General features: G+C 38.2%; 1 protein-coding gene across 3 annotated transcripts in view; it reads left to right on the top strand.

Annotated features, from left to right (window-relative positions):
* Window positions 1-12500, top strand: part of pax3a (paired box 3a) — a 24971-nt gene that overhangs the window by 4998 nt on the left and 7473 nt on the right. For all 3 annotated transcript variants that reach the window (XM_027143200.2, XM_027143199.2, XM_027143201.2), the window contains exons 5-7: window positions 9766-9965; window positions 10498-10663; window positions 11152-11375. In XM_027143200.2, the coding sequence (XP_026999001.1) occupies window positions 9766-9965; window positions 10498-10663; window positions 11152-11375 (590 nt within the window). The remainder of the gene's footprint in view (window positions 1-9765; window positions 9966-10497; window positions 10664-11151; window positions 11376-12500) is intronic.

Genomic DNA, 12500 nt, shown 5'->3' with positions numbered 1-12500 from the left:
CAATTAACCTTTGTCCAAATGCAAATGTGTGCATGTCATAAAACTCAAACCCTCCTCACTGTGCCCTGATCTCTACTGGCAGACTGTAAAGTTTTTACATCTTTTGTCTTTTTAGCTTATTTACTGCAAGGTGGCTCAGGAGAAACAATATTTCACTCTGCTGTCTTTTTCAGTTGGGCTTCTGGTTGCTCCTTTTTTTTATGGTGCTCAATTAAAATCTGAAAAGGGCGTTTTCAGTATCAAGAGGGAGTGTTCTGACCAAATATTGATTAAGTAGGTGCTTGAGTCTATAGTTGTCAGTGAGAAGGCCCTGTTGGCCCGCTGCCCCCACTCCTCAAAATCCTATTGTTGGGGTCTCTTTAAGTGCTGAGATCAAAGCATGTGCTTTTAAGATTTATTTGTCTGGGAAAAGCCAGGGCAGTGAAGCAGAAGACTGAATCAGTGGAGTATCACTACTGTAGCAGATAAGGTTTTATTCACAAGATGCTACTGAGGTGATAGATATTTTTGGCTGAAAATCGATTAATGATGGACTGTAAAGTATCTATCTATCTATCTATCTATCTATCTATCTATCTATCTATCTATCTATCTATCTATCTATCTATCTATCTATCTATCTATCTATCTATCTATCTATCTATCTATCTATCTATCTACATTGTTTTTTATTTAGAAGAACCTGGAATTTGCAGCCCACTCATCTATGTTTTATTACTTTATAAATTTGTTTTAAGAAAAAATAATTTGATGGTTAAATATTACTCGGACACAATGCATGTAACACATTTAAGTGAATTTCAAGAATTTAAAGAGGCTCTTTTCCTCCTTAACCTAGCTATTATGTATGAGTTAATAAAGATTTTCTCAAAAAGATGAGCTCGCATGAGTGCGTTCGCTCTTTTCCCTTATTCTATTAACTTTGGGAAAGCTGACAATTCTCGAGCCTCATTTAGCTAATTAAAAGTAACTAAAGTCATCAAAGAGCAATGGCCCCCTCTCTCTCAGACTTTCATTTTATGGCGGGCAAGAAAAGAAAACTCAGAAATACAAATAGTCAAAGGGATCAAGTTTTTTCTTCTTTCTTTCTTTTTTTTCGAAAGGGAGTCCTGCCGAGGCCAATTGAATAAGCTTAGTGCCTTCAGATGTGCCATGGTGAACGCAGTCAACATGTAATAATTAGTTTCATTGAGGAGCATTCCAACAATCTGCTGCCATTCTCCCGAGGCCATTGTCCCTCCCGCAGGCCAATAGCCAGGAAGACAGAGAGAATCAACTGCTAACAAAACATGAAAGAAAGCGAAGAGGACTTTGTTTGTGTAAATAAAGTGGGGGGTGCTGGCTCGCCACTATTCTGGCAAGGAACTCACTCAATGGATCGAGAGAGAGAGAGAGAGAGAGAGAGGGAGAGAGAGAGAGAGATAGCATGAGTGTGTGTGAGAGAGAGACAAGCAGATGAATTTTAAAAAAAAACAACAAGCAGCAAAAAGACAGAGTGATCTTGTCGTTTGAATCACTTATATACAAACTGGAACAGCCAGAAATATGTTATATGAGCTGACAAGTTTTTTTTTTTTTTTACCAGATGCATCTTTTACTTGTACAGCTTTTTGGGGGCAATCTTTTTTTCTAGGATGGTTGTAAATGCTTGATACATTTTAGAGTACATTTGTGTAAGAACTGGGGGGTGGGGGGTGGGGTAAAAAGACAGGACTGTGTCCGTGATCAATAAACAAGGGGCCTAGTCTTCCTGCTGGAATGCTTTTCTCAGTCATGACTTCGAAGCCCTGCAGGCAGAGAGATGCAGCAGTAAATTCATCCCTGTTCATCCCAGTGTCCTCTCTCTCTCTCTCTCTCTCTCTCTCTCTCTCTCTCTCTCTCTCTCTCTCTCTCTCTCTCTCCCTCTCCCTCTCCTTCTCTCCATTCTACATGTGGAATCAACCCATCAGAACCCAGAATCTTCACAAATACTGTTGAATACAATTGAAGTTAGCTAACATGAATTTCAAATTTCGTAGGAATTCATGCAGTTTGACTAGCATGAAGCTCCAAGTGTTTAAGGTTAGGGTGAGGGATTAATGCTCATGGCTTTTCATAGGACTTTTTTTTTATAATAGCACTTTTGTTGCTTTAGTCATAATGTAACTAATCAAATTTGTAACTAAGTTTAAATCGCTTGCTTGCTCCACTGCACAAGCATGCTATCCAAATGTGGCAATATTGTATTAACCAAAACTATGCATTTAAATCCTTTATAAATAGACTTTTGTATCAATTGATTTTCTTTTCTAGCCGAGGAAGTACTGTGCCCTGTGAGTCTAATTTTCATTAGGAATTATTTGGAAGTGAAATTATTAGAACTAATTTCTAAGAATATTATGTAACATAATTCTGTCATGCCCTTCATATGTCAGGGCTGTTCTTTTTTCTCCTCTGTTTGTCTTTTCTATTAATAAAGTACTCCTTTTGTACTGCAACTTTAAATGAAATAAACACACACTCACTGACACACATACCCCAAGTTTATCTGCAAATGAATGTGTGAGTCTATGCTTCATTGGTTCTTCTTTCTCTTGTGGCACCAGCATTGTGATCCTCTGATATTAATTCAAAGGACAATTAATGAATGCAGGCCATCTTTGAAGTGGGGTTTTGGGGTTGCGCCCGGGCCTGGCCCCTCTGAGCTGATGGACTCCCTTCTTTCACTCCAAACTTCTCTCAAAGACAATTTGAAGTGGCTGAAAGAGAAAGTGAGCAATGGAAGGTCAAGGAGAATAGGCACTCCTCTCCAAATAGAGCTCTCTCTCTCTATTTCTCTCCCTCTCTCTCTTTTGGAAGTGTTAGTGTGAGCAGAGGATGAAAAGGAAAGTGGAGAGGTCGAAGGGGTAGGGGCCAACCTATAAACACACACAATGAGATGGTTAATTGAGAAAAGCTAGACAATGTTGTCAATCACTTAACTTGGGGAACTTCACTTCTTGCTCTTATTTCTCTGAGTGATTGAGGAACTCGAGAGAAGCACAGAGAGATAGATAGAGAGAAGGTAAAAAAAGAGAGAAAGAAAGAAAGAAATCTGGTGTTTGTGAAATGGAAAGTAGATACAAATAAATAATGCTTTAAATTTGCCTTTAAATCTTAACTGTTAACATGCTTCTAAACTTTTCCATAGTTGTGCGTTGACATATTTGCAATAATAACTGACGAGTATTTGTATACAGAGTTTATGAGACTTAAGATGTTTTTGAGCACCAATATAAAAGATCTGTTTTGTATAAAATTTGATTAAACATTCATACAAAAAAGCCACTGTCAACAGATCCACATTTGTTTTAACGAACATCGTCTAAAAACTATTAAGTCTGCTTTATTTATTAAAGGTTTTTACATTAGAATAAACAAAAAACCTAGAAGCAAAGCACTGTTATAGATAAAACTGCCAGACAACCAGTGCAACCTGTTGAATTTGGCTACTTATATATTCCTGTCAAAAACTGCATTAGTGGTGTAAATGAAAAAGGCAAATTAGCTTTAGTTCGAATTAGTTTATATAGCAACACGTTTTTTGAAAAATTAATAGTACGATAAATAGTACGATATAATTTTATTTAAATTGCTGTACTATAAGAAGAATAAAACACGACAGCAATGCATTTATTTATTATTTTCCAGAACATATTTAAGAAAAAGGATTTTATTACAGATTAATTAATCTCAACATGGTAATATCATTATTTTATTCATTTGAAAATAGAATTGATCCATTTTCAGAATAATTACAGAAAACATGTATTAGTTATAATAAGTAATATATATTTACAAGGATGTTTATTAAGAATGTGCGTATATACATTTTGCCATTCTGTGAAAAAATAGGCACAGAATTAGGGAACATTGGAGGGCTGGAGGGTGCAGACAGGGAGCACCTTGTCTACTTTATATTCCCCAGAGAGTGTGATCCATGCCTGTGCTTGGTCACAGATGATCCCTGGTTACTGGATCCCTGGTTACTGCCTTCTCTGTTAGCAGTGAGGGTTAAAATAATGTTTTGCCTCCTATTGACAGGTAAATGGAGCTCTGGGAATAAGTTATTCATAAATAGAAGAGTTTGTTCATACTAGTTGCTTAAACATAGTAGGAGTGCTAGAAAAGTGGAAGAAGTGGTAAGACAATAATTGACCCTTGTAGTACAAAGGCTAGAAAACACATTACTTTTTCAATATCAATGAAATAACAAAGCAAATTTTGCCTTAAATGTTATGGATTCTGGAGGCAAAGAGAATTCTTACTCTTTTTCTGCCTGGGTGTGTTTTGTGGTGCTATATACGTGTGTGTTCTCTCCCTGAATGCTCTAATGATACAATTCCATGCTCTACTGCATATTATTTGGAGATAATGCACACTACATGCTCTGTATTCACAATGCTTACTTTTTTCCATTCTGTTACTGCCTCAGAAGAACTATATGTTAACATTCTTGTATGTTTGTTTGTTTGTTTATTATTTAAAAAAGGCAGGAGTTGTAGTTATTTAAATGAAGGGATTCATGCTGGGGTGTTGCATAAATATCCTATTTAGAGCCAAATCTTGTTAACATGTGTCTTACAAATATTGTTTCTTTACTTTTCCTATGGCCCCTCCCTACACCATTTTTCTCTTTTTATTTTTCTTTCCGTTACACATACTCTCTCTCTCTTTCTCTCTCTCTCTCTCCAGCTGGAGAGTTAGTGTCTCTTTAGCAGGCCGAGTGCCTCCCCAGTTCCTCCCTCTTAACTAAATGCCAACCGCAGATGGACTCATAATCAGTCTCTTAACCATTCTTTACTCTGCATCTGCTGGCCCTCTATATACTCCTTAATACACTCCAGCAGTGGCGCACGGGCCCAAGAGCCCAAAGGGCCAGCGCTCCTCCACTGAGCAAATAAATGCTTCATTTGTCTCTTCTGCCTTTTGTTTTGTTTGCTGAACACATGTCACTAGCTCAATTACCCTGCCATTTAACTGCCCCTCAGGAGGAGATGGCTCTCCCCCTACTAGGGGCTATAAACGGCCCAGATGGTTACTCTCCCTCTTTCTCTTGCTCTCTCTCCATCCTTTCTCGCTGTCATTTATTTTTTTAGTTTTGCTTTCTCACCCTTCTCCCACCCATTTTCTTTTTTTTCTGGATATAAATCCTTTCTTTCAACGTTCTTAAATTTTGGGGGTTTTGGCCTAATCTATAGTGTCACTCAAGCATCATTTTGCTGGCTCATTCATTCTGGATGTGGTGTAAATCCTTTACTTACCATGTTTACAGAGAAAGTGTGACACCAGCATTCTGTGCAGGGGTGCATAAAAATAAAAACAATTTTGTGTATGAGAAACATGCTACCAGACAAACACTGAGTAAACACTGCAAAATTGCTCCAGTCATGCTTCCAATAGTAACATGGCAAAGTTAACAAAGTCTCCTCCTGTAGCCATCACTGCTGAATGTTGTGCTCATGTTGCTATTTGGATCAGTGTGGAATTCCGTCTACCCGAGCGTTGCATTCTTATGTCCGCAGGTGGAACCCATTCAACAGGGTAGTTCGTTCTCTCTCCCTCTTTTTCTCTCTCTTTAGTCCGCTCCTTCCACTCTGATGGAGGGTTGATAAATAGTAAAGCTGTGTTTAGGACTATAGAGTTTTTAACAGTTTTTGGCCTTTGTGTGCTGTGTGTGTGTGTGTGTGTGTCTGTGTGTGTCTGTGTGTGTGTATGCACACTCCAGGAGTGACTGCTCTGAATACAAATACCCTCCTCGAATAGAAGGCATGCACCTTGTGTCAGATTAATGAATAGCCTTGCACTGTGGCAGCAGGGGAAGTATTGTTATTACTGCCTCCACAAACACAGACAGAGAGCCTGCATCTGCAGTACCAAGCCAACTCAGACTATACAGTATACTCCGCTACTTTCTCCTCCCAAAGAAAAAGTCTTAGTCCTGTATAGCCTTGCGACTTCATTTAAAAGCCTAATTTCCTCTAGTGTTTAAAAGTCAGGTAGAAAACACAGTTTATCTCTTCTGCTCTCTTAAGTGAGCTGTCCTACCCTGATTTGCATGCATATGAAAGACAAAGACTTACAAGCAGAGAGGAAACATAAAAAGGGGATATAGAGAAAGATAGACTTCTTCCCCAAGGATCTGTCTGGATCAGGGGTAAGTGATGGAGGAGGTGTTCCGCTGAATTCCTGGTTTTGTAAGTAGGCAAAAACTCTGCAGGAATCCAGCCAGTGCATCCTATTTCACGGACTGACTTCCTATCAAAATTTATGTAAACACACTGACACACATTCCATCTGGTGTATTTGTCCATCCATCCATCCATCCATCCATCCATCCATCCATCCATCCATCCATGTCACAGAATTATATTTTATTTGAAGTTTTAGAAAGCAGTGGCATTTGTGAGAGGAGAGGTTCCACAGGTGGAATTATGGATAATTTGAAAGCTAATGACATTCTGTAAATTCCTTTAAAAGGTTAGCCTGATTTATTTGACTGAACTTTTAAACTTTAAACAACAAGATGAGCATAATAACAATTTTAATTTTCATTAGCACACATGTATAAATGACAATACTGTAATATATGAAAAAGTATGATTTTAAAGTAGACGAACAAGAACTACATCACAATCTTTTTTTAAATCTTTTTCTCATAGACAATACACTTTGTTGGAATATATATACCATAAAAGAGACACAGTATTACCAAGTATAGTATGTGATCTATTATTATATAGGGAAGTATACCAAAAATAGACAAATGCATTTATATATCCACATACATTCTTTCTTACCTTCCCCTTTAAACCCCATGGCGATGGTGAAGGAAGGATCGGGGGCGGCCCCCTGCTGTTCCCCCATTGGCCCCCACGTCCTGCCCCCATTGTGCCCCCCCCTTGTGCCCCCCTCCCCCGCTGGGCAGGTGACAGCGGCCCTGAATGCCCTCCTGCCCAGCTCTGATGGATCCTACAGATGGAGCGTGGAAATCAGACTCCAAAGCCTTCAGCCACAGGCTTCTCCATATAGGCCAACAAAAGACTCCCAAATAACTCCCTGAGAAGGAGAGAGCAAGAGAGAGGGAGAGAGAGAATGGAGGATGACAAAAGTAACAGTGTCATTTACTATTAACTCACAGGCCATGATGGAGTGTTTTTGCCAGAGTCGGAGATAATAAAAACTCAGAGAATAAAGACAGGAGAGAAAGGGACAAGAGAAAGACAAGTATTGAGCTTTGAACTCTGTAGTTAACACTTAGCCTCTTTTCCAACTGTTACTTTCCTCAAATATTGAACCACTTCTGCTTTTGAGCATTTGTTGTTTTATTTTATAAGCTGCATGGAAAAAAAAGAATTTTATTTAGCTGCACTTGCTCTCACAAATTGCAGACTTTGTTCCTTGTGCAGCATTTTGGCAAACAATCTTTGGCAAACTATCAATTCTGCTTGTATCCATGTGAAAGTGATAATATGCTTCACTCTGTCCTTCTCTCAGTCTCCCTTCTTCCTTTCCAGTTTTCTCCTTGCTCTCTGTCATTCTATTTTCTATGCTCCAAATCCTTGTGAGATGCCTAGAGAGACCCATGCTGGCATAAAGTAGCAGCATTTCCTGTGTGGCTCCATAAGCACAGCGGCTCTCCTGCTAGCGTGACTTCTTTCTTGCTTTTAATTAAAGCTCAAAATTTTGATCTCTCGCTCTCTTTCCCCTCACAAGCACCTGAGAAATTCATTTATTTTCATTTAATTTAAGTTCTTATCAGAACAAACATCAAGGCACGTTTCATTAATTACAAGTTAAGCAAGTTTGTATTTAATGCATGCCAAATCTTAGAATTTTTTTGTTCTTGCTAGCTAGCTATGTGATTATCAGTCATCTGGCAGCTAAGGTTTTTATAGGTTGCTCATATGTAACTCTGGGTGCAAGATTTACAGTCAATATTGTCAGCACTTATTGTCAGTGTTAATTATTGCATCAGATAAGTAGGAAATTCCAACATAACATTTTGCTAAAGTGAGTACAGTAATAATAAATATAGATCAGTACTCATTTAAAGTGAATTTGTAAAAGAAAAAACTCTAAAAACAAAAATAAACATTAAAAGTCTCTATTGGGAGGTAACAATGATTTTATGCTTCATGGTGTTCTAGGCACTTTTTTCATTTTTTTCATTTATTTTAGAACAAATGTCTTAAAGACAATATTGGTATTATATTTTTCTTCTATAATATTTCCAAGTGAGGATATATGTGTGTGTGAAAAAAATTGTGGTTGAGGTTTGAGCTTTAAACATAAACAATGGAAAATTATGGTTCACATTTGCACGCAGACTGAGGATTAGTTAATTGATTGCGTTGCAGATATTTAGCGGGTAAGATGCACAAATCACTATGATCAAGATATTTTCGAAGGAATGTTTATCAACTATCATAGGCTATATATCCATGACTGGTCAACTGTTCCCACTCTTGCAGGGTTAAACCATAGAGATATGGGGAGAGGGGCGAACGAAAGAAAGGAGTTAGAGAAAAGATATGGTTGGTGTCGGACGAAACAGATGCCATGTTTGTGCGTTGGGGACTGGGGATTTCGAGGCGTATTATTGCACAATAGCAGGCTGTCACGCTAGTTTGAGAGGCCTAATCATTATTTGATAGAGAGCCCCATCCCCGCCTCCTTGGAGATGCTGAGCTCCAAGCTCAAGGGCAGTCTGAATGACCCGTGAATAAACACTGTCCCAAACTTACAGCGAGCACACACACAGTGTGCATGCATGCATGATTGTGTGTGTGTGTGTGAGTGTGTGTATGTGTGTATGTGTGCATGCATCTGCATGTGTACATTCAAACTGGAGCTTATGGGAATTATCTATGGAAAAATAGCAATATTATTTGCAAGAACAGATAACAACTGTTGATTCTGTCAGTAAATCTGGAAGTACGTATTGGAGAATATTTCTGTATTGATATCTTTGTGTTTGCTAATTGTTTCATTTTGCCAGCATGAATAAAGGAATAGTTCTGCATTTTAATAAACTATTTGTTATCTGTAGTGTATTTGCAAATATCATGGGCAGATACGTGGGTCTAAAATTAATTTAAGGACAGTTGTTAGATCGATTAATAAACATTTGTGCAAAACATTTGTAACAATTTTCGAAATTGAGATTTTGTATGGAATTATTTGCAGTATGTATTTTTTGTCTGAAGTGAAGCCAATATATCAAACATAGAAATGCCTAATGAACCCCACACAATACCTTTGGGTATATAAAATATAGAATTACAAAGCTTTGAATCTGTATATGTATGTTGCATTAAAAAACTACTTAGTTATGCCCTCGGAAATATGTTCTCTCATATCTGTCTAATCCTTAGATGTTTCATGAGTTTAAAAGTGTAATTTTAAATCTATATGATATAATCACATATCTTAAATGCTTATTCGTTGAATTCCAGAACTGCCCTTATGATTCCATTGAAAATCATGTGTAAATCAATTTTCCATTTTTCATAAACACAGAAAAGTTGAAATTCTTGTATCATAAATTAAAAAACTTCCATAATGATTATGTATGCAACTGTTATGGTAGACAAAGATAAGAACAAATAAAAGGTTATAAAGTAATATTGTGCATCTGCAAGTGAAAATTTAAAATAAATAAAATTTTGTTTTATTTGCTTTTATTATAATTTTTTAAAACTTTTTATATTTCTGACATGACTGTGTGTTTTATGTGTGTTTTAGCGAGTCATTCAGATGAGGGTTCAGATGTAGACTCAGAGCCAGGTCTGCCCCTGAAAAGAAAACAGCGTCGCAGTCGCACGACATTCACTGCCGAGCAGCTTGAAGAGCTGGAGAGAGCTTTTGAGCGCACACATTATCCCGACATCTACACACGCGAGGAGCTTGCCCAAAGAGCCAAACTTACTGAGGCGAGAGTACAGGTATACACACACACACACACACACACACACACACACACACACACACACACACACACACACACACACACACACACACACACACACACACACATATACACACACACATACACACACACACACACACACACACACACACAGAGTATTCCCTCTTATGAATTAATAAGCCATTTGTTACATGCTTTTATTTATAAACTCTGTAACCCCATGAAGTATGATTTCAGTGTATGTATTTGTGATTTATGTGATGTATATGTAATAATGTATATTTCTCAGAAATAGATTCTCTCACACACATGTGCTTATGTGCTTACACAAGAGTCCGCACACACACTCATGTTCCCCGGAACAATGATAACCCTACACACAGTGGACATTTCAAAGATGAACAGAATGTAATATGTCACTGAATATACACACAGGACACATATTTCATAACAAATTTCATTTACATTGTGCCCCCATAGAAGACAATAGCTCAGATAAATATATTTTTTTCAGGTCATCAAATTTTTTTTGGTGTTTTGGTTTGTAGGTGTGGTTTAGCAACAGGCGGGCACGCTGGAGGAAGCAGGCAGGAGCCAATCAGCTGATGGCATTTAATCACCTGATTCCAGGAGGATTCCCGCCATCGGCAATGTCGAGCCTACAGCCTTACCAGCTTCCAGAAAGTCCTTACTCAGCTTCCTCCATCCCACAAGGTGGGTCGGATGCCGCATTTAGCTCAAACTCGCACTTAGTCTGAAAAGTAAGCGGCTCTGCATATTGCTTAAGCCAGTTTTATCACCTACCTTAATTTGTACTATTATTATTATTATTATTATTATTATTATTATTATTATTATTATTATTATTATTATTATTATTTATAATCATCATGATCAGTATCATGTACTGTATATTACAGTATCATGTACACAAGATCACTTTATCAGGGAGCATGTTGAGCAAGTAATTAGGTAATCTGCAATTCTGACATGAATACCAAAAATCTTATGTAACATACACATTATATATCTATAGCATTGCCAGTAGCTATATTCAATATACTGTATACCAACACCATGGTTGAGCACTTCAGGCAGCATCACTTTGACCACTCACATGAAAAATGGCAGTTTTTAGTGAATACAGCCTAACATTTCTGTTTTTCTGCTTTCCTTGCTGTCTTCTTCTATATATCTATCAGCAATGTCAGAACAGGCCAGCACAGTGCACAGGCCCCAGCCTCTTCCACCAACTTCAGTACACCAGAGCAGTCTGGCCACTGCTCCGGGAGGCCAGGATGCTACTTCAGCATACTGCCTGTCTTCAGGCCGTCACGGCTTCTCAGGCTACTCAGATGGCTTTGTGCCTGCACCAAGCCATTCTAACCCAGTCAACCCCGCTATCAGTAACGGCCTCTCAACACAGGTCAGTGAGCTCTTTCTGAGATAGAATAGCACATACAGTATACTGATAATTGTGTGCTTGTATTATGACTTGATTGCCTGCAGATGGCATTGTGATGATGACTGGATGTAGGAATCAAAAATTCATTATTCAATTGAAATTTGAAAAAAGCTGGTGGTTTGGATAAGGACTGCTGTTGTATAGCTTCATTGTTGACCACAGATGATTTTTCGGTTGGCAAGTTTTAGTATATCTTTCCTTGGATAACTGAAGTTTGATCTAATCATAAACTTCCTAAACTCAGAAGTGTTACAATTTTCAATTTGCTTCGAAGCTTTAGTCATTAACCCTTGCTTCAGTTGATAATCTCCCATGAATACTGTATACCGGTACCTAAACTGGTACCTATACTGCTGGGGTCATAAAGGCTATGCTCATTCCCTTTTGACAAGATTGAAAGGATTGAATTTCTTCCCCATGTCAACACAGATTTCTTGCCACTATACATTTGAGCTGTGTTTATTAGGGTTCTACATTTATAACCAAAAATTTATGTCAACTGTTAAAAGTGCAAAAATTAAATTGAATTGAAATTTTGTACAGTACGGCGATAAATGAAAATGCTTTGGGCATCTGCAGCATGTTAAGGCATAATGTAAAAACCCCTTGTCCACTGTGTCCACTAACGATCAAGATGACTGACAGTGTAGCAGCAAGTGAATAGAGTGAAGGTTGGAGTGGAAGTAAACAAGTGGCAGAAGGGATGGTGATGAAAATGAGAAGTGAAAAGACAATTATGTGATTACACACTCGTCGGCTGCTATCTCCCGTTGTGAGCACCATGCGCGTCTGTGCTAACAAGCGGAAAATGAGCTGCTAAGCACCTCAGAGGCACCTCCTGCTCGATCATATGCGTGATACTCTGGAAGCACATGGGAAGTCTACTTTGTTCTTGGTGTCTTAAAAAAAGAATTAAAAACGGAGACATAAAAGTCTCGTGGTGGGAAGCATAGATGGTGGGGGGGGGGGGTGGAAGGGTGTCGAAAATGTTGCATGTGATTCTGTTTATGCAGAAGAAATTAAGGGCCTGGAGGGACTTTTTTTGTGACAGTGTGACAGAGAGCATATTTATGTCTAAATATAGAA

This window comes from Tachysurus fulvidraco, chromosome 22 (assembly GCF_022655615.1).
Source record: "Tachysurus fulvidraco isolate hzauxx_2018 chromosome 22, HZAU_PFXX_2.0, whole genome shotgun sequence".
Lineage (NCBI taxonomy): Eukaryota > Metazoa > Chordata > Actinopteri > Siluriformes > Bagridae > Tachysurus > Tachysurus fulvidraco.
The sequence above is the reverse complement of the archived record's forward strand: the minus strand, read 5'-3'. Positions and strand labels throughout refer to the sequence as shown.